The sequence below is a fragment of the Protopterus annectens genome, chromosome 9.part0 (assembly GCF_019279795.1).
Source record: "Protopterus annectens isolate FY-2018-M chromosome 9.part0, PAN1.0, whole genome shotgun sequence".
Classification (NCBI taxonomy): Eukaryota; Metazoa; Chordata; order Ceratodontiformes; family Protopteridae; genus Protopterus; species Protopterus annectens.
The window spans coordinates 1,754,338,562-1,754,360,579 of NC_056743.1; the positions used below are offsets into that span (position 1 = coordinate 1,754,338,562).

General features: G+C 38.5%; 1 protein-coding gene across 8 annotated transcripts in view; it reads right to left on the reverse strand.

Annotated features, from left to right (window-relative positions):
* DOCK6 (dedicator of cytokinesis 6) overlaps window positions 1-20,344 on the reverse strand; it is a 2,991,519-nt gene extending 2,971,175 nt beyond the window's left edge. For 6 of the 8 annotated variants that reach the window (XM_044084603.1, XM_044084600.1, XM_044084599.1 and 3 more), the window contains exon 1: window positions 20,145-20,344. In XM_044084603.1, coding sequence (XP_043940538.1) covers window positions 20,145-20,206 — 62 coding nt within the window. In that variant the 5' untranslated portion in view covers window positions 20,207-20,344. The remainder of the gene's footprint in view (window positions 1-20,144) is intronic. The other 2 variants (XM_044084604.1, XM_044084602.1) reach the window with 1 other exon arrangement.
* Window positions 20,345-22,018: the final 1,674 nt, after the last annotated feature.

Consider the following 22,018-nt stretch of genomic DNA (forward strand, 5'->3'; position numbering starts at 1 on the left):
TTTTCCCATGGTTATTTGGACATGCAGTACCTGAAGCATATCATATTGTTTGACCAGCCTTGAGGTGTTTATTTTTTATGTAGATGGATACACCTCTGCCTTTTGCTCTTTTGTGTTTTATAAAATTAACAAAATTTGTTCCCTACTCCGGTAAAGCAGAAAATCTCAAGATTTTTCTCTGCTCACTGTGTCTTCTAACTCTACCATTTTTTGAAACAGCCCTTCTTAAGAAGTTTCATACTCAACTCAGCCTTTTCTTCACACAGCATTGAAGAATTTCTGAAAACTGAATTAAAGTTATATTCAGCATATGTTAACTCAGCTTGAAATACTATTTCCAAATTATAAAAAAGAAATTAATTTGCATTTTCTATTAGGTCACAAATCTCTTGGCTATCCCAAATGGTTTGATCATGAAATGAGAAGGAATGCATCTCCCAAACTAATAAGCCTTACAAAGGGTCTAAATTCAGTAACCCTCCTCCATCACCAATTCAGGGTACAACTGATTTGTAAAGAAAGATCAGTAAATAAAAATAGTCTCTGGCTAGGTATCCCATTAAACTACAATAGCACAGTTTGCCTCAAAAACAGAGTGGTACAGGACTTCCAAGATGGCTGCACACTGATCAACAGCTCTTCCAGTGTAAAAGAAGAAACTAAGAAATAAGAGCTAATACCTCTACTAGTTTGATGAAAATGTGGTTACTGGTTAGTAGGTAGACATCCTGTATGCCAACAAAGAAGAACCTGGAAGAAAATAAACTAGAAAAGGTCAAGAGAAAACAGTCTGGGAGCAGTCCCCCAGCTGTTCATTAAAAAGCAGTTCAATTTGGCTTTAGTACAAAACACGGTTTCCAGTAATTCAAAAAAAAAAATAAATCAAATGTACTCGGTAGTAATTAAGATAAATGAAACACTGAAGGAGTTTATCAACTCAAATAATAAAAGGCTAGAAAAAACAAGCCTTAACTAGTTATTAAGACGAACTGATGAAACTCCAAAAAATCAGAGGATGAAATGAAGAAAAGGCTAGTGGAGTATGAAATTTCTCAAGAAGAGCTATTTCAAAAATGGTAAGAGTTAGAAAACAAAGCGAGCAGAGAAAACCTGAGATTTTCTGCTGTACTACAGAAACTATGAGGAACAAGCTGTATTAAAATTTTATGAAAGCACAGCTAAGCAACTGGACTAGTAATTTCACATCAAGATTTGTTAACTGAAAGGGCATAGACTGTATACTGAACACCTGGCCATGTAATCATACCAGCGAAAAGAATCCTGAAAAATAATTTGGCAGAAGGGAAGAGTATGAAAACTTGAGACAGCAGTGCGTTTCCAGAAAATGATTATTCACTGTACACCAGGCAGAACAGAAGCAAATTTATCCTGGCAATCAAGGAATGTCTGGAGGCAAATGGGAGATTCACACTGTAGTATCCAGCTCTTTGCTGCATCCGTTTGTCTTCGGAATATATTGATATGGGGCAAACGTTCCTATCTGGAGTGTTAAACCTCATTTTTTGAAGATGTACATAGTTATGTATTTGTTCCAAGTCAATAGGTTATGAAAATTTATTTTTTTAATGAAAACCTTCAAATAAAAAAATAAACGCCTTGAGAAAAGTGACAGATTCAAATGGAGATTTCAAAAAACAAATGTATTAAAAAAAAAAAAAAAAAAGAAGAGCAGCCTACCAAACAATGTGTGCATGTAACACAAAAATCAGAAATACATATTAAAAAATTGTTATGTATAACAGGTAGGGACAATAACTTACAATGGCTACACTATCCATATTATTTTGGTATGTAAATGATCTTACAGGTAAAGACAAAAAGGTTTGAGTATCAAATTACAGTAAGAAATGCAGAGTGCAAATAGCAATGTTACAGGAGACACTTGGAAAGAAATGAACATGTGAATTTGATAAAGGAATTCATGATGGATATTCAGCAAAATAATATCAGGGACAAAAGAAAAATGGGGAGAAATTACACTAATTGTTAGAGGAGCTCCAACAGTGCTAGAAAAGGGGGGGGGAGATAATGTTAGACTTGTGGCAGTAAGGGGCTAGTTGCAATGTATGACGACTAAGCTAGCATGTATTTACATTCCACCAAAAATGCTATTTCAGAGCTTAAGAATTTTTTTCAAAGAAATAATCAGCTTTCAGCATGGAATATTACTTACAAATCAAATTCCAGTCCCTGCCTATAAAAGTAAGGATGCATCTGGGGGACTTGGATCGGAAAATATAACCAAAGAGGGTACATTTCTGAAGAAATTTATTAAAATACTTGCTATTGAACATGTAAATTCAGTAGTACGAACTCAGAGAATTTAAATATTATTCCTAAGATGCAATAACTGGGCTAGACTATATAAAAAATTATATTTCACAGAAAAATGTCCATTCAATTGAAAACTTCGACACGCATCCAATAACTACTGCAGATCTTACACTAATGAAAACGAAGATAAAATTCAGTGCAACAAAGTAAAAATGAGATAGTAGTAGCTTCCTCTACCAACCTGTTAAAGAGAAAGGAATTTAAGGAATAGGCAACGGAAAGTTTTTGAGACTTATTGGGGAAGACAGAAATTTCTCTGGAAGTTTTAGCTAGCGAGTTGGATAAAATGAAAACATGGTTTAAAAATAGGTTAGAAATAAAAGAAAGATATGGTTAAGAAGTAATAATCTAGAAGGGCTGACAAATGTTAAAGTACTGCAGAGTAACGAGAATCTCAGAGAACAAGAAGAGTTGCAAGTACAGAGTGTTAAAGAGTGAGTTTCTAAACTAATGCATGTTATCCAGATAAGAGTGCTGTTAAGCAACTATTTTTTGATAACTCCAGAAGCACAGGACCATTTAACAACAACCTGGGCATTTAGCACAACAACCTGGGCAACAGAAAGTAGAAAGGGTTGTCACCAAACTTAGGGAGCCTAAAACAAGGAAAAATAACCAGAGATTCTGTAAAAGTTATAAAAATTCTGGAAATTTTGTATAAAACAGAGAAATGTGGAAATCAAGGAAGAAAACAAATGGAAATAATGTTTATGGAAGACTGAAGTATGCCAAGGTTACAGGTAGATGAGGCTCAACAATTAACAGTTACGACAGAAGATTAGATAAAAACACTGATGCATAATTAATCTCCAGGAAAGTCTCTAGAAACAAGTCTCTAGAAACAGATGACATTCATGTGGAAGTTTGAAATTTAGGAGGAAGAAAATACTAAAGATATGGAGGTTTTAACAGTATTTTAAAAGGAGGGGAACACCAACATCTTAGGAAAAATCTGTGGTTGCTGTAATACATAAAGACAACAAAACCCATCATATCCAGCTTCATGCAGACCCATTTAAATTTGAAACCATGACATAAAAAAAGTGTTTACTGTCTAGAACAGCTAAAAGAATGGCAAAGGCAATGCCAAAACTGATAGATATGGTTCCGTGTGGTTTTGTGGAGGGAAGGCAAACATTTGACAACATAAATAGAACAATGATCCAGAGGGAAGCAGACGTATTAAAATACAGATAATGTTGATCTGTCTTGATACAGAGAAAACATTTGCTACAGTAAATTGGGATTTTATGAGTGGGAAAATGGAAGCATTTGCATTCCCTGGTACAATAATAAGGTTAATTAGGAGGCTATATAAAAGCCTGGATGCAAGAATTAAAGTGGGAGGGTTCTGCTCTGACAAGTTGTGTCTGAACAGAGGAACCAAGCAGGGGTGTCCTCTTTCCTCTTTAATTTACATCATATTCAGAGCCACTGAAAAGAAAATAAGGATCTCAGAAATTCAAGGATATAAATTGGTATAGTAATGAGACAAAGTTGGCTTTATTTGCAGATGATGTTATTTTCTGGATTTATCAGGTACAAAATATCTCAGTGCTGTGGAACATTTTGAGAGTCATAGGAGGTTACTAGGCTAGTGACCCTAGAGCCTTTACAAACCTAGCCATGTTAATCCCAAGTATTCCCGTTTGTTCTTTTTTGGGTAGTTTGCAAAAGTAATTTATGAATGGAGAGGGTCTGTGATCAACACCAGCTACCCCTGTATATGAAGGAGAACGGTGGCACAGGGATAGCTTCAGATTTGTTCAGGATATAAAATTAATGAAGATAAAACAAAGGCTATAGCCATAAATTATATAATCACACATGAACTGGTTCAGAAATACCCACACTTATGAAGACACAATAACATGAAATATCATTATCAAGTATGTATTAAAAAGACTTCTATTGTGGCAACTAAGGATATGTGAGAAGAGGCTAAACAAATAGTAATTCAAAAGCTGGGAAACTGGGAGCTCTTATTTATTCATAGATTAGTACTAAGCTAACTGCCCTTGTGGGCCATTTTAAGCCTAGCCAATTATCCCTTGTGAGACTCAAACCATCTACCTTGTGTTTGTAAGGCAAACACCTTAACCATTATGCCACCCTCCATGGTGAGATGGTAAGATACAAGCATTGAAAAATGTTTTTAGTCACTTTAGATAATTTTGGCAACCAGAAAGGCTGTGGACAACAATTAAAAGAGCTGAAGGAATTTATCTGGAAGGGAAGATATTTGGACTGTAGGCTAGAGACTGCCTTACTTACCAGAGATTGATGTGAGAATATGGGCAAAGATATGGGAATCCTAAGTGAAAGACCGGAGTGGTAGAGGTTTTCAGTTAAATCTAGAACAGAAGCTGCTGTTAAGAGAGATTGGTAGGGCATGTAAAATATTACCTAATAATTATAAGAATCAATCAGAGGAGCTTAGAAAAGACTGGGATAAGCAATTCACAATGGAGCAATAGAAGAACTTACATGTGGTTGCCAAGTATGCAACAGAGTCTCGAAGGTCTAGTATTTTTGCTTGGAAGTGTTTTCTATAAGTATTTTTATACCCCAAGCAGACTTCAAAAAAAATTTCCTCAGGCAGATGGCAGCTGTTGGAGGAGTGATTGGCAAGTAAGAGGGAACTGGGAACATATGTTTTGAGAGTGTAATAAGTTGGCAGATTTTAAAAATTACCTACAGAGTACAGAGTCAGAAATATCAGTTGAGCAGGTGATAATGTGAGGTATTGCCAGCTATGCTAGGAGAAGTAGGCCAGTGGATGTGTAACATATGCCACCTTAACTAGATGGAGTTTTGTAAAGAATTATATGTCATTTGTATATCAAATTGATTTGTGCAAGTGCTTGTGTTGAAAATGTATTTGTAAAGCTGCTTGTATTAAAAATGTACCAAGAGTGGGTCCTGCTGGACAGAAAAGAAATACACCTGTATGTCAGACTGTATTATCACAGTTGAAATTAATATATTGTTACCCAGGATACTGAAAGAGAAGAGGTTAATCTCAGTCCAGTTAACTTTGAAAAAATAGTCTGAATTTAAATTACCTGGTTTAGACCATAAGGATTGTATCTTACAGTTCTTATTGCAGCCAAAGACAAAAGGTCTGTGAAAACCAGGACTAGGAATCCTACTGTATTGTCCTTAGGGGTGAACGAATTGCTACCCTGGAAGGGTGGAAGATTTTAAATGGTTCTATAGCATCCAGGTGGTACAATATTATAAATAAATATTGTGGGAAGAAATAGCCAGAGAATTGTTATGGCTAGGCTTGTATAGGCCCTAGGGCCGACAGCCTAGTACTAGCCTATGAACACATCTTAGCAAAGCTCTGTATGTTTGTATAGTAACACATATGTGCTAGGTTCTGGTTCAGTTTCTAGTAAAAGGGGGTAGTTTGGGAACCAGAGTCAGATGACCAGATGTATGCGATGTCATGCTGTAATCTAGCATTGAGATGATGTTTTACAGCTAGATGAGACAGAAGTCTCAGGGCAGTCCATTTCTGAAACCTGGCAAAGAAGGACAGTTCACCCACTTCATCTTGCCTTTCTCTAGTACGTAACCAGGGAACAGTTAATTCTTTAGATCAGTCGGAAAAATAAAACCTGGTTGAAATCACATGTAAAACGCACTGAATTTTTACCCCCAGGCTACTCATGCCCAAGAGCCGATCGGCCCCACAAGAGAGGAGGAGGAGTAATATTCTTCCTTAGCAAATATATGTTAATACCCTACTCAAAACCAAACCCAAGTTCTTCCCAGCTGAAGTACTAATCTCTATATTAAAACTTAACAACCATAAAAACATTTGCATAATTGCTCTGTATATTCTCCAGGAAACAACATACCAATATTAGAGAACATACTTGCCTGGACACCCCAAAACATAGATAATGAAATCATCATCCTAGGTGATGTAAACATTGACTGGCTAGACACTGCCCACAACAACCCCTCAAAAAACAAACCTTTACAACTTCCCCCAACTAACTGAAGACATCACCAGACCCCCACAAAAATATCAACTGGGGCTCTACAATAGACTGGATATTAGTGTCCCACCCTAACAGTATCACCACTGCAGGCATACTACCTAATACCATTAGCGACCACCACCCAGTATATATCCTACACAAATCTACCTCAACCCCAGACCAACACCAATCAGAAATCTGACTAAGTTCCAACCACCCATACTTAATGAAACCTTAGCTAAAAGTAAAAACTGGGACCCCCTCAAAACCCGACCACTTCATGAGGCTGTTAAATTCTTTAACTCAACATTCCTGGGCACCCTAAATAGGCAAGCACCCATCTGCCAAAAACGAATAAAGCATAACCATTCAAGCTAGCTCTCAAAATCCACCAAAGGAGTCATGTCCAAAAGGGATAAAATCTGGAAATCATGGCAGGAAAAACAAAGACCCCTCAACTCTACTGCAATACAAGCAACTTCGTAACCAGGCAAAATATCTATTAACCAGTGATAAAAAAGCCCACTAGCTTCACCTGCAAAGCCAACATAAAAATAATCCCAAAAAATTCTGATCTTCCATCAACCAACTATTACACCCAGGCTCTCAAAGCACCCTAATTCCTGATCCACACATACCCCCCCTGAACTTTCCACCCTCTTCAATTCCTACTTCACTGACACCATAGCTAACCTAACCACCACCTTTCCTACAGTTAACAGCACTTCCATCAAGACAGCTGATGACCAAACCATCCCAGAAAGCAATCTTACCCTCAACTCCAGCCTAAAATTCTCCCCCATACCCACTGCCACAATAAAAAAAAATTGTACTTGAGCTAAAACCATGTACTCTGGCCCCTGACAATCTACCCTCACACTTCCTGCAGCTAGCTGCAAACTCTACAGCGTATCCCTTCAACATACTCATTAAGAGATCAATGAAAGAATACCTTGTCCCAGACATGTGGAAAAAAGCATTCATTCTCTCCTTACACAAAGGCGGCACCAACACAGGCACTACAAACTTTCAGCACTTAGCAATTCTCCCACCCCTCTCTAAAATACTGGAAAAATGCATCCATGGTCAGCTCCTCAACCACCTGCTTGAAAACCAAATTCTATCACCCACTCAGCATGGTTTCAGACCAGGAAACACCACCACTATTGCGCCCTCCTCTCTTTCCTTGATACAGTTAACCGGGCATGTGATTCTGGCAAAATAATCGCTTCTCTTTTCCACGGCCTCTCCAAAGCTTTCGATACCATTTCCCACACCATCCTCCTCTCTAAACTATCCACCTTCCATATTTCCCCACCTACCTTACAATGGTTTAACAGCTCTCTCCAACAGGCAGCAATCTACCAAATGACAACAGTCTTACTCTCCCTTCCTCAATACTTCCACAGGGGTACCCCAATGCTCCATACTTAGTCCACTCTTATTTAGCATCTTTATTAACAACTTTCACTCCACTCTCCCACAATGCTCAGTAATCCAGTAAGCTGATGACTCTACAATAATATGCACTGCAATTTCCAGCTCTGAACTCCAGCAAATCAATCAAAATGCCCTCACCTCTACTGAATCTTGGATGCTTAACAATCATCTTGCCCTAAAATCCAAAAAAAAAAAACTAAATTAGTACTTTTTACCACCAAGAAAAGCCACTCCCCTAGATAAAAAAAAACTCTTCACTATACAAGACCAAGACAATACCACTATAGATGTTGTCCCACACACTAAATTACTAGGCATTATAACAGATGAAAATCTTTTAACTTTGACTTACACATAAACAATAACATCAAAAAACACACCAAAAGCTTGGATGATCTACTGGGACCAACACTTTCTTAGCCTATCTACTAGACAAACCCTTGCAACCACTTTTTTATTACCCTCTCTCCTTTATGGTGCCCCTCTCCTCGCTAATATCCAAAATTCTACTAAATCCAAACTTGGTATGTGTTACAACAGAATAGCCGAATTTGCCACCAAGGCCAGATTCCCGTCCCACCACTGTAACTCACAAACAATTAGGTTGGCTGGAACTCCCCCACCATCTTTCATTTACTCAACTACAGCGCACAAAATAATCTACAGACTCACAGACTGTCCTGCTCTCTCGACTCTACTTGCCAAATACTAACCCAGCAGGCAAATAAGATCTGAAAATCACCTACTTCCAAAGGTAGAAAAGCCCACCTTACCTGCTGGTCAATTCCTCTACTCCTTCATAGTCGCCAAACTATGGAACTCACTTCCTATAAGAAACACAGGCAGCACCACCACCTTCAAACAAATACTGAAAAATCATCTCAACTCTTCCTGACTGTGTTCCTGCTCTATAACCTAACCTCTTTCTTCTCCTTATATAAATACTAAACTCCTATGCTTTTTGCTACTACTGACTGAATATTTTTCTCCACATTTATTATTTCTTTATCAGTTGATACTGGTACAATAATGCTGATTAATATAGCTCTGTTTATACCTCACTGATTGAATTCATCTGGCATCCATCTAAATTTCTACTTTTATGTATATATGCTGTATATATTATTGTAATCAAACCAGCTAGACTCCTGCTTTTATGTACATATTCTATATATTACTGTAATCAAACCTACTAAACCCCTGCTTTCATGTATATATTCTATATGTATTACTGTAATCACTATGTGTAATACTGTTTCTACTTCTGTACCAATTCATGTTATTTTTTTTTTCTGTACCTATGTTCTTGTTAGAGATTTTCTCCCCAGGCATCCACTGCAAATGGGCTCTTTTAGACACAGTGGACTTTCCCGGTAAACAAATGCAACAAAATAAAAATAAAACATAGAGAAACTAGTTAAGGACTGTTTTTCTGTATCTTTGCGACTCTCATCTGTGTTACTTTTAATATTTCCTGTGATTGAAACTCTGGTGTTTACTGTAAATAGATATTTAGTATATTCATGTTCTTTTATTAAATATATTTAAACTTTCCATTGTGACTGGTCTTTTAGAGAAAATGTTAACCTTCAAGGAGTACTTATATTTATTTGGTGACACTGTTGCCGCTCCATAAAGCCTTCCTGCATTGGTCGAACACTACCATTTGTATTAGTATTAATTTTACTCAGTATAATTGGGTACCCTTGTTACAGCCTTAGAGTAGCTGCCTTTGGAGTGTTCTGGAGGCAGTACTTACCTTACAGTTTGGGCAGAAGGGCAAAGCTGGCAAATCTGTGCCAGCCTTTCCCTGGTGTGTGAGTGAGGGAGTGAATCAAATCTCAAAGAAAAAGAGTGTTGTGTCAGCTACTTGGAGCAGGGACACAGAACACTGGTTTCAGAGAGAGAGGGTGGTAGAGGACTTGGCTTGGAACATTCAGCTGAGGATTCAACTCTACAGCTGTGCCAGTGGGGAGTCTTATTTGGGGTTCTGGAGAGAGAGAGAGAGGGGGAACCTAGCCTCAGGACAGGAATGTGTTCCCTGTGTGCTGTCACGGGAAATGTTTGCTTGGTACAGACAGTTGTATCTGGGAATACTGTGTGTATCTACTTTTTCCTCCAAGTGAACTTCCTTCACCAGTGTCGGTGGGGAGAATGAAGGCTCCTTGATTACTAGCCCAGAGCAGGGATGTCACAGAGCAAATCACTGTGACTAAGGAAGTAATTCTTTTGAGCTGGAACACTTGATCTCAATTGCCTAGACATAGTTAAGGCCTTGTTGAGTTTAATTTTGGTGGCTGCCAAAAAAACAATTAATAGAAAATGGAAATCAAAATCTAACCCAACTATATTTGAAATACTGAATATTGTAACAGAAACTAGCCACCAAGATGTGTGAACCTTGGCTCTTGAGGACTCTCACTGTTGAAGTGACACCCTGTCCCCTTGTGCAAAAATTGGAAAAGGGGTTGTGGATGGATAGATAAAAGAACTGTAGATATCATAGTAGTTGTTGTTGTTGTGTCTTTTGGCTTTTCCCAGTTAAGGGTCGCCACAGTGGAACTTCAGTCCCCTAATGATTGGCAGTAGATTTTTACGTGCCGACTTGCCAGCCCTGACGCACAACATTCAACGAAGGTACGCCAATTCACGCATGTCTCCACACAAGAGACGCTTTAGCTGAGAATCGAACAGGACAATGTCTTACTGTGAGGCAACAACGCTACTGCAGTACCACCACCACCACAGAATATAATGATATTGAACCAAGAGACCTTTTTTAAGCCTAGCCAATCTTCCCAAGGCGAGAATAAAACCCTGTACCTCTTGTATCTGAGGTTGCGCTAACCCTGGGATCTTTAGAAAAGGGAAGAAGCAAATTACATAGCAATAAATAGAAATTTATGGAACAATAAGTTCAGAATAATGTTCAGGAAGAGGAGTGAGGTTCACGGTAAGGCAAGAATTGAGCAATTTATGTAACGTTGGAATAATGATTGGTATGAAAAAGAATAAATGTGATGTGTAATGTATGTTACTGGAAACAGAATGATGCGATTTGTTTTCTTTTATATTAATGCTTGCCTGCATTTGTTTTCTTTTATACTAATGTTTGCCTGCATATGACTTGTCTGAATTTAATAAAGATGTTTTAATAGTCTAACTACACAGCCTAGATATGGGGAGAAATACAGAAAAAATGTGAGAATGACTTTTGCTGTTCAGTAAATAGCTATTTCTCTAGGGGTTTCTGACATCAGTGGAATGTTGTGTGCCAGACAAGACCAAGTTACAAACTTTTTGGAACACTTGTGCCCCCCAGCGCACACCAAAGTGGCTTCATATTTAAAACAAAGTACAGTACTTTGTATATCATATACAGTTCCTACGCAGTCTCCATTGCGATATCTGAAAAGTGTTTGCTACCTGCATTTTGTTTTTAATTTTCAGTACCATCATTATATTTTCACATATGAAACATAGGTTAGTATACTGATACAAAATGTAACACAGAAATCTGATCGCAACCTACCTAGTTATCTGGTAATTTGTTTCCATTACTTCTTCTACACAGTGCTATTTAGTAGTGTTTGGACATATTATTTAATATGCAAATAACCTTAACTCTCCAGGATAGGAAACAAAGCACCTTGATGACTTTGCATGGTGTTTTACTAAGAGTTAATGCTGTACATCCAATATGCACCATCTCCATCCATGCAGATTTGCTAAACGTTTGCCAAACTGCACACTCAAAGCCTTGCTCACTCACTATAAATGCATAAGTTAGTGCCACCAGAGAGCGCTGCACAGCACACAGTCATAATACAGCTTCTATCTCCCAGTAGCAGCTGCAGAAACAAGGAAGGAATGCAAACTCTCCACTTCCTTTAGTAACACTACAACAGTAAGTTGCCAAAACTTCAGACTTGTCCTTGGCTAGGCTTAAGGTATGTTAGAAAATGCAGTTCACTCCACTAAAGAGATTTAATCACATTAGTAGTAAGACTACAAACAGAAAAGTGTCTTGTGCTTTTCTGTAACTGGATCTCATGACCCAAAGATGTTTTTCAGTGTACATAAGAAGGAACAGCACCTAAAGACCATCCGAGCTGCAGCTTGCAGCTCATAATGGAAGGTCAAGGAGCTGTCCAAGTCCTAGTATACCACAGTGATAGAGTGTAGAGCCCCTATGGACATGGGTCACATAAGGGCAAACTGGTTTAATCAGACCAAGTTTGACCATAGCTACTATGATATCTTTTAACATCTAAATGACCTACCATCCAACACCTTAGGAGTGCTTCCCCCCTCCCATGTTACACCAACCATACCTCAGCATTTGAACATTAATGCAGATGCTTGGTCTGTACGTTCATAGAACCTGCTACTGTCAGATGGAGGAGGATCACAAACTATGCTTCCACTGCAGCACAATGGACTGACAGCACAATCTCTACAGCTGCCATAGAGTGTAGCCCCATAAAGACCTTCAGCTTGGCAGGATGGCAGAGTAGTCTAAGGAGCCAGACTTAAGGACCAAACTCCTTCCACTACTCAAGGTTCATGGGAATTCTGGTCTCCAGATGGAGGTGTGGATTCAAATACCACTTCTCACAAATATTTGAAGTATTGTTAGTGCAGTAGAAAACATGTCAGTCTCATAATTCGAAGACCATGAGTTCAATTCTGCACAGGGCAGTTTCTGCTTTGGCTATACGAAGTGATCAAGCCCGCTGATTATCTGTCTCAGGCAGGTATGAGCCTTGCACTGAACAGCATACTACCTTCTCCAAGGATGATGCCATGTTGCCAACAGAAAATGACTGATTTTAACAATTGACTTGGCTTCTGTTGTAAATCCACAGGGGTACAATATTTAAAGGCCTGGGAGGGCATGATTGACAGAACATGCAGCTTTGCCATGGATGGTCTCCACTTATCCCTTCCATGCTTTCAGATACTGGCAGAGACCTTTCCCACTCCCATAGTGCCTTTTTAGGCAATACCAAACTGATTAACTTAGATCTTGTACCATATCCTTGCAACCTATAGGTCCCCCTCCATGTCCCAGACAACCTATACTACCCATCTCAATGTACTAGAGTCCCTCACTGTTCAACCCAAAATGATAATTTATAGGGGATTTCAACTACCTCTCTATAGCTTGGGAATTTGATACCACTTCTAATGCATCAGCCTAGCGATTCCTAAATTTTGTTAACGCCAACATCCTAAAACAGTTGGTCCATTCTCCTACCAGGGGTACAAACATCCTTGACCTTGTACTCACTAAATGGAGGGGCCAATGTTCCTTACCCAATGTAATGTCTTCACTCGACAGATCCGATCATAAGGCAGTATTACTTGAAATAAAAATGAAAAAAAAAATCAGAGGATCCAGCAAAATCAAAAACCTTTATGAACTATTCTATCACTAACCTCTCTCTACTGAACACCTTGGCTATATTCCAAGCACCCCCAAACCCAGTAAATACCACAGTATATGCTGAACTATTTAAAAAAATCTCCATACAGCCATACAGAGCGAGGTGTGTCTGCTTGTACTAACAGCAGAGCAAACTCAAAAGGCAAGCCACCCTGGTGGAATCAACATCAATTGGTTATACAACAAAAGAAAGAAAATCTTGCCCAAGCATGAGAGAAGGAAAGTTACGCATACTAAGAACCCCCTGACCAAATGTAAACAAGCAGCTAAGAGGGGTAATTAATACTTCAGGCTAAATTTGAAGAAAAAAATAAGCTTCTCAGGCAAAGGACAACCACAAAGTTTTCTACAGCTATATCCGTAACCTCAGGGGAACTACACAACGATGCACAGAACTTATTGTAAATGGCATCACCCACACTGAACCGGCGGCCACTGCCACCCTTTTGGCTGTCAGGTTCAGCTCAAATTCCTCCCCCTAACCCACCAATCGATAATCCAAAAGTAAAACTGCATACCATAATCCCTCCAACCATTATTAGAGAACAGGTCATCAATGCATTTTCCAAAGCGAAAAACACTGCATCAATGTGCCCTGATAACATCCCAGGATGTTTAATAAATAACAGGAAACATTACCTCTCTAGTCCACTTGAATCACTTTTCAACTGGAGCCTTCAGTCAGGTTTTGTGCCCAAAGAATGGAAAATGACTACAGTCATTCCCTTACACAAAGGAGGTCCAACCACTGATCCGGGTAACTACAGACTCGTAAGTCTTACCAGCCTCATATGCAAGTCCATGGAAAGAACCATCATGGACATGACAAATGAGGACATGGGTCCAGTGTTTGCAGGTTACCTATCACAGTTTGGCTTTGTTAAAAGAAGGCCATGCCTATTAAATCTTTTTGAGAGGATCACCAATGTGCTGGATGAAGGTAAGACTGTGCACAGAGCTTATCTTGACCTGGCCAAGGCTTTTGATACAATACCCAACTCAGGCATTATAGACAAGCTCACTAATTTAGGTATAAACCCTTACATCACCTGCTGGATAACCAGTTCTACTCACTGATAGGAACCCAAAAGTCAAAATAGGTGAGGCCACCTCCACTGATAGGCCAGTCACTAAAAGAGTAGCCCAGGACTTGGCATTTATTTCTCTGAAATGGAAGCAAATGTTTAAGGTTTATGGCTGACCAAGTTTGCAGATGATTGCAAGCTGAGGTGTTATCACAGACTTCCCTGCAGACACTAGCATTCTTCAAGGAGGTCCTACTGTGACTAACAAAAGGTGTCAAAGGCATGGTCTTTAACTCAATGCTAAGAGATACAGAATTGCACCCTTTGGGAAGTCAACCATTCTGGCTAATTACCATGCTGATAACATGCCCCTAAGAGTCGACCCAGTGGTCAAGGTGCTAGGTATGCACTTAAGTCAGTAGCCTTACCTTTGACCACCACATGGCCACAGTGGCGAGAAAATCCTTTTGTATTGTGCAGCTTATAAGCAAGGGCATGACATCTGGGTCCAAAGAGGTCATAATCCCACTCTACTTCTCACTTATCAGACCAATCATAGAGTGCAATATTGTCTTTGGTATGTACCTGAACAGGGCATACAAAGCAACTAGAGCTACCTCAGAGGTTCCTTACAAAAAGGATACAAAGCGTAACAAACCTGCTTTATGCAGAGTGCCTTAAAGCCCTTTCCCTCTACTCAGTCTCCTATAGATTGCTGAGGGGTGAACTATGCCTGGTTTAGGAGACATCAGCAAACTACACACTTACGAATCTCCTACATATTTGTAAGCCAAAGAGTACCAGAACTACAAGGTCTAGGGACCTGAATTTTGCCTGCAACTTAAAACAGAACATGCTGGATTAACAGATGTGTCCCAGAGACTGACCCTCTTATGGAACAGGCTTCCCATCCATGACAAGCCGAGTTTATCTATTACCTAGAATAAGCTCAGCCTAGACCTAGACCAGTGGATGGGGAACAGAAAGTTTTACACCTGGCCTGGCACCCATGTCCCTTATGGACAGAGATAGCTTATAAATGCCTGGCCCTCACTGTCCTGCATGGATACAGGACATCATTACTCTTTTAGGAAAACCAGGCTAGACTTAGAAAGAACCCCCCCGGTCATTAGCTTAGCAAGAATCTATAAATCTATGCAGTGTAGTACACAAAAGTGATTTAGCATTTATTAATTTATGCTGTGTAGCTCATCTGCATATGAACTGCCCACCAGCTATCTGCTTGGTATTATTTATTTTATTTTACATTTGTTGACTGGGATAGTCCGACTGGATACTAGCTACATGTCCATTTTCAGCTCCAAGGTAGAACATACAGAAAGGAAAAAATATATATATCACAAAATGACTACAAGTTACACACAGTTTACAGGCTCCAGTTGAGCAAGCAGGTAATGTAATCACCCATTTTTAAACCAGTGTTGACAAATTGACTAGGCAGTGTAACATGATTACAGACTATAGAGGTGGATCTAGTAAGGTTTTGAACAGACATAGCCAGTGAGATTTAAAAGTATAGCTTAAGGCTTTTTTTTTTTTTTTAACTGAGTAAGAGAGGTTTCAAGAGTAAGATCAGCAGGAAGAGAGTTCCAAGTTTTGGTTGTACTAAAATACCCAGATGATTTAGGTTGTGACAGTGTTGGTCCTACAGGCCATGTTGCAAATCTAGCAATGTGGTTATAACAGCTGGAGAGTTTGCTAAGAGCGGATTTGTTCAAATTAGTGAGTAGAGGGGAGGCATAGAGAAGAGTGGAGAGTAGATGGGAATGAGCTATAGCAGTCCTAGCAAATGGAGTAAGGAAAGGTTTGATCTTAGAGAGGGAGCCAAGTTTTTTGTTAATGGTTTTGATAGTTTGATTGACATGGATATCAAAATTGAGGGTGTTGTCTATTGTGACGCCTAAGAGTTTGGTTTGCGCATCTGGGGAGATAATGGTACCATTATTAGATTTTATGTTAGAGTAGTGAGGAAGACTTACAAGTGGGGGAGAAAAGAAGCAACTTTATTTTGTTAGGGTTTAATATCAGCTGACAGAGAGCCAGTTTTCAACTATACTGAAATTATTCTGGGTTAATGTCATTAGATCTGTCAGGGAGATGGCTGAACAAATCAAGGTATAGTCATTTGCATACTGGATACAGGTAGCATTTGGGATGATTGTGGGAAGGTCATTAATAAAGAGAGAAAAGAAGGGGTACTAGTATGAACCCCTAACTTAAACCTAGCCCTATTATACTAACATGTTACTTCTGCAGCAATAATGCACAGCTATCTCTGACTTGGGAAATGGCCTTCTCTCTGCATTTCTTAAGGGATGCCCTATCCAGTGCATAGCAAGTTTCTGCATCTCACCCTTTAGTCTCTCTCCCCCCTCTAAAGCGTACAAAGATAAAGAATCTTTATTATTATTTTTTTTTTACCTTTGTTATCACTGTAGTGGGATCTTTCAAGGGTATTTCTCCATTTCATCCAAAACAGAATTACTTTTTTAAATGTTTCAGAACTTCCTTTTATATTATTTTTAGTCATTTGTATATTCCTCAAGCTTTTCAGACACTGAAAATCCTCTGAGTGATTTAAAAATTTTTTAACACAGTTTAAGTCTTTCTATATTAACTATTAAAAACGTATTTGAGCAATTTTGTTAAACACAGATGTTCACAATTAAGTCAGTGTCATGCAGTCCCTTAACAAATTTTGGAGTTACTTGTCATCACTAATCAAGTCTGCAAGTGTGGTTGTAGGATACGTTATTCATTAACATATCAACAAATAACATAATTATACGCCATGTGCTGAACCAGAGTAAATATCCTCAATCTTGAAGAGGGCAGACAAAAGATAAGGACAGCAATGAACAAAAACATTTGGACAATTAGTCTTTTCCCCCTAGTTTACCCTTAATCCCCACTCACAATGTGCAGTGATACCACCACACACACACACACACACACACACATACATACATAAATAAAATCCCTCATCTTTCTGGTTTGTAAGAAATGCAAACATTTCAACACACACACATACACTTACTTCTTCGGTGTTAAATTGTTTTAGCCATAAACACCATGACACCATTTCCAGCAAATTATGTACAAGCTACGCACGTTAAGCAATTAGTCTCCTAGAATTTCTCTGAACCATAAACGTTAGCTTACTTTTAACAATAACTCATCTCAAAGGGCAGCAAGCTCACATTTGCCTCTCTGCAGATCAAAATGCAAGACTTCCCCAGACTGTGCCAAGTAACTATAAATCAAATATTGTAGGTCACAGTAATGGAAACATACCAGTTTATAGCCTGGAACTACTATATTTCCCCAAATTACATTAGCTAAAACATAAGTTTGCTTTATAACTGCTGTCTCGATGTTCAAGTGCTTCAAAGTACAAAGATATGAACAGTAAAATCACTTCAATTGCCAGTTATCAACCACAGCTGTGAAAAATCATTCTCCTTGTAAAACACTTCTAAATAAGATGGCAGAAGAAAAAGAGTGAGTACCATACATCATTTTCGTACAGCAACGTACTTGCAATCACTTTCATCTAGTCACAGAACTACAATAAAAGGAAACAAAAAAGCTGTTTCAGTATTCTTTCATTTCATTCTGTACTGCTCTCCCATCAAGTTTGTGAATACAAGACACCACTCCCCTCACTGCAGGAGAATTCTTCACTGCATTTTGTAATGACCATTTGGGCTAACACTCTGGCAAGCCCAAGAATCAAACTCAACAAACAAAAAACATGCAGGGCAGTAAAAAATTAAAACTGCAGCAACTTGTCCAAATATAGTGTCACCCTGAAACAGTAAGGTTCTTAATACTAATGAAACAAAACTTGGTCCAAAAATTACCAGAGAAAAACTAGTGAATGGAAGATGTAGTCAAGGAACTAAATGTTTTGAAGAGGCGATTTAAAATGAAAATGGCTTCTTTATGACAAACCAAGCACCAAATGACAATGGAAAAGCAGTAGCAGGAGGCAGAAGGCAGATATTACTCAAACTGGGAGGAGAGAAGGTGACTCTGAAGAAACAAACCAACATCAACAAACAACACACCAGGATGATGTAGGATGGTAAGATTCACTGGTTATACAGCTGCAAAACTCTTCCTCAAACTAAAAGTGTGTAGCCTGGCATACTCTACATACTGAACTAGGTACCCTTTTTGGTGTAACATCTCTGTGAAACATTAAAGCTTAATGATTTAAGTACGCTTCCTCAACTATGTTACCACAATATAGCCCTGTACACAACTTTTTCAGAAATAACATTCGTCATGTCAAAAACATTTAATGTTTTAGGCATTTCTAAACATGATGTGTGTAGTGTGCAAGAGCCAATATTTACATTTGCACATTTTTTAAATACAATGACTGTTAGGGCCAGCAATACAAGGTTAAAAGTACAAAACTGAATAGCTTGTCTTCGCCCCTGATGTAGTCCAAAATATTTATTCTGTTATTATAAAACTGAATTAATACGAATGTGGGCACAACAACACAAGGTTAAAAACTACAAAACGGAATATATCTTGGCTTCACTCGAAATGCAGGCAAATTAATTGATCCATATTTATTCGGTTATTATAAAACTCAACATGAACATAGCAAAACTTATGTCACCTTGAATGCAAATCTTGTGATGTTTTCTGACATTTGTCTCTGAAACCCTAACTATATATACATTTACAATGTAACACAAATGAAGGCATCCTGAATTCACAAAGGGAAGACAAAGCTTTGTGTTACTTATGCAATATTTCTAGTGTCCTTTATGAAACATTACAAGAATTAGATCTACAGTACAGAATAAACACAGTACGAGATACCTTCATAAATCTGACAAACATTAACGAGGAGCAAATGAAAGGGAGTTTATTATCCAGTTACACCTGCTCTGCTCCTGTTCCACGCGGCGAGGTGAGACTTTGTTTAGTAACGTACCCCACCGCACAGTACACACGGATATGTAAACAAACACACCATTGCAATACAGTGGTAATATGTGGAGGAACTCAAACTTATAATTTAAAACAATTCCAAGACATCTATTTATTACACACAATCTTAAGTAACAACAACAACAAAGAAAGTGTGTGGATGGCAGACCAAGAGTGCTGAAAATATACAGTTAAGCACTTTAACCGGCTTTCCTTTGGTGAGATAATGGGCAAGTCCCTAATACCACCACATACAAGAACTGCAGTTTTATGAAAACGAAACAAAAGCAGGAAACAGGAAAGCAGGACAATGGATTGGTTGCAGCTGGAACAGGACAACGAGGGAACAGATGGAGCAGTCCCTTGCACTCAAAAGAACAACCATACTCCCATACTAAACATTTTGCCTTCATAATTTTACTATTTATATTTTATTTGGACAAAGACACGCTACAGTAAAACTCGGAGTTTCCTCTTCTGGACTCGAGTCATTTCAAGACTGAGAATCTACTCCTTACACAGTTATGGGAATTTCCGTTTACAACTGAATGAAGCGAAACATAAAAGTACATAAATAGCTGTGAACAGTATACACACAAAACCACAACAATGAGCATAAACTCAAACTAAGAAATGTGACAGTCTAGGGGCGGGAGCACGCCTCCTTCTTTAATAAGGACGCGATCCCTCACTTTCCAAGTTCTCTGCTCCATTTAGAGCAATAGGGGCAGTAATATCAAAGACGGTTAAAGCAAAGCTTCATCCTGTTTTGGAGGATCATACAGATTACAGACACAGCAACACTTAATAGTTCTTATAAAGGTTCATTTCAGAAATAATGTGAGATCACAAACTGATTCCCAGGTTCGAGTCCCATCCGTCAGTGAAGGACACAGCACATTTTACCTGTTGATTTTCAGCGCGAATGCCCTGCGCTCAGCGTTGCTAGTACCAGTTACAGTAGCCATAATCCCAGTCGCACCTGTTTTCTGGATGCCGGCAAGTGCAACCTCCTTTATTCACCATCCCCTGCTGTCACTACTGCTCAGAGACCGTTTTGCCAGTATCCGTCTCGCTAACTGATACGCACCTCCTCAAGCAACGCTGGGGGAGCTGCAGTTCCAGCTGCTTCCTGTTTTGGAATCTGTGTCAGTACTGCCACCTTTAGGGCTGGAAGAGGAACGTCTGCTCCAAAGTCTGGGAATTGGACCGCTGCCCATCTCTAATGCGCAAAGAAAAAAGTTTGTTGTCAGACTTTTCCTCCAGCCAGCACGGTCATTCACCTTCAAGAAAAAAAAAAAACTCTGTTATCTATTAAATGGTAGGGTTAGCACCTGTCCCACTTTGCGAAGGACAGTCCCTCTTTGGGCAGTTGTGTCCTGCAAAATAATTGAAAAAAATGGCAAATGTCCTGAGATTTTAGGACAAAAATATTTCCTATATTTTATGTAATAGTTGCATAAAATAGTTTTTCTGTTTCTGAAACACCTAAATGTTATAAATAACAGAATAAGCAACTAAAATGCTACAACAATAAGCATTTATTTAGGCAAAAAAGTGAAGTTCTGTCCTTTGCATTGGCCGTGGGTATGTTTTGCCTTGCAAAATCTGACATTTGCACAAAAAATGTCCCACTTTGGGCATTTGAAAAGGTGGCAACCGTATTAAATGGTGTATTTACAAGTAGGGTTGCCTTCTTTTCATATGCCCAAAAGTGAGACTTTTTATAGAAACGGGAAATTCTGCAGGATAAATACTCACAAATAGTGGAAATTACTGTACTTCGCCTTATTGCCAAAATAAAAGTTTATCCCATGGGCATTCCATACCTCTCAACTGTCCAGACTTTTGCAAAATGTCCAAATATTTGCCTCATATTGTTGGCCTGATCCTCATAAAATTTGCATTTTTCTAGCAAATCACTGAGGATTAAAGTCTTGGAATGACTTACATTTGAGTATCAGACTTCATTATCAGTCAGAAAATGCATACTAACACAGCTCCTTTTATTCTAGCAACTTTCTAAGTTTATAAGAAAGATATTTAAAAGCTGTCTCTATTTTTGGGGCCATTGTCCACCTCCCATTATTTTAGACTTTGTCCAGATTTTTTTATACTAAAAAGCTTAGAGCTATATGATGGGCATACCTCTCAACTGTCCATATTTTTATTTTTTTTTTATTTTACAGTTTGTTTACCGGGATAGTCCATTGGGCTGTAAAGAGCCTGTTTTCAATGGAGTCCCAGGGAGAAAAGCTCCCTAAGAGCAATATACAAATTAGACAAATCTTTAAAATATGAGTAATACAGTATACAATTTACAAAAGAAAAGGTAAAAAAAATGTGTCAGTTAAGTATTTACAAAATATCTTAGTTTATACAGTCTTTTTTACTATATTTTCTCAGAATGTCCAGACAGTTGCCTTATGTTCGTGGTCTGATCCTCATAAAACTTTAGGATTTTGGGAAAATCTCTTGAGGATTGAAGTTGCCAAGTAATGAGAGACAGACATTTGAGTTTCGGAGGTCATTTCCTTTAGAAAATCCATGCTAATGCAAAACCTTTTATTATAGTAACTGTCTAAGTCTAGAGGAACAATATTTAAATCTGTCCTTAAATCTTACCTCTCTTCGTCTTACCATAAAAAATTATTTTATTTTATTTGCAGTTTGTTTGCCAGGATAGTCCATTGGGCCACAAGGAGCCAATTTTCAATGGAGTCCTGGGGAGAAAAGCTCCAGAAAAATACAAATACATAGTACACATTGCACATATACAT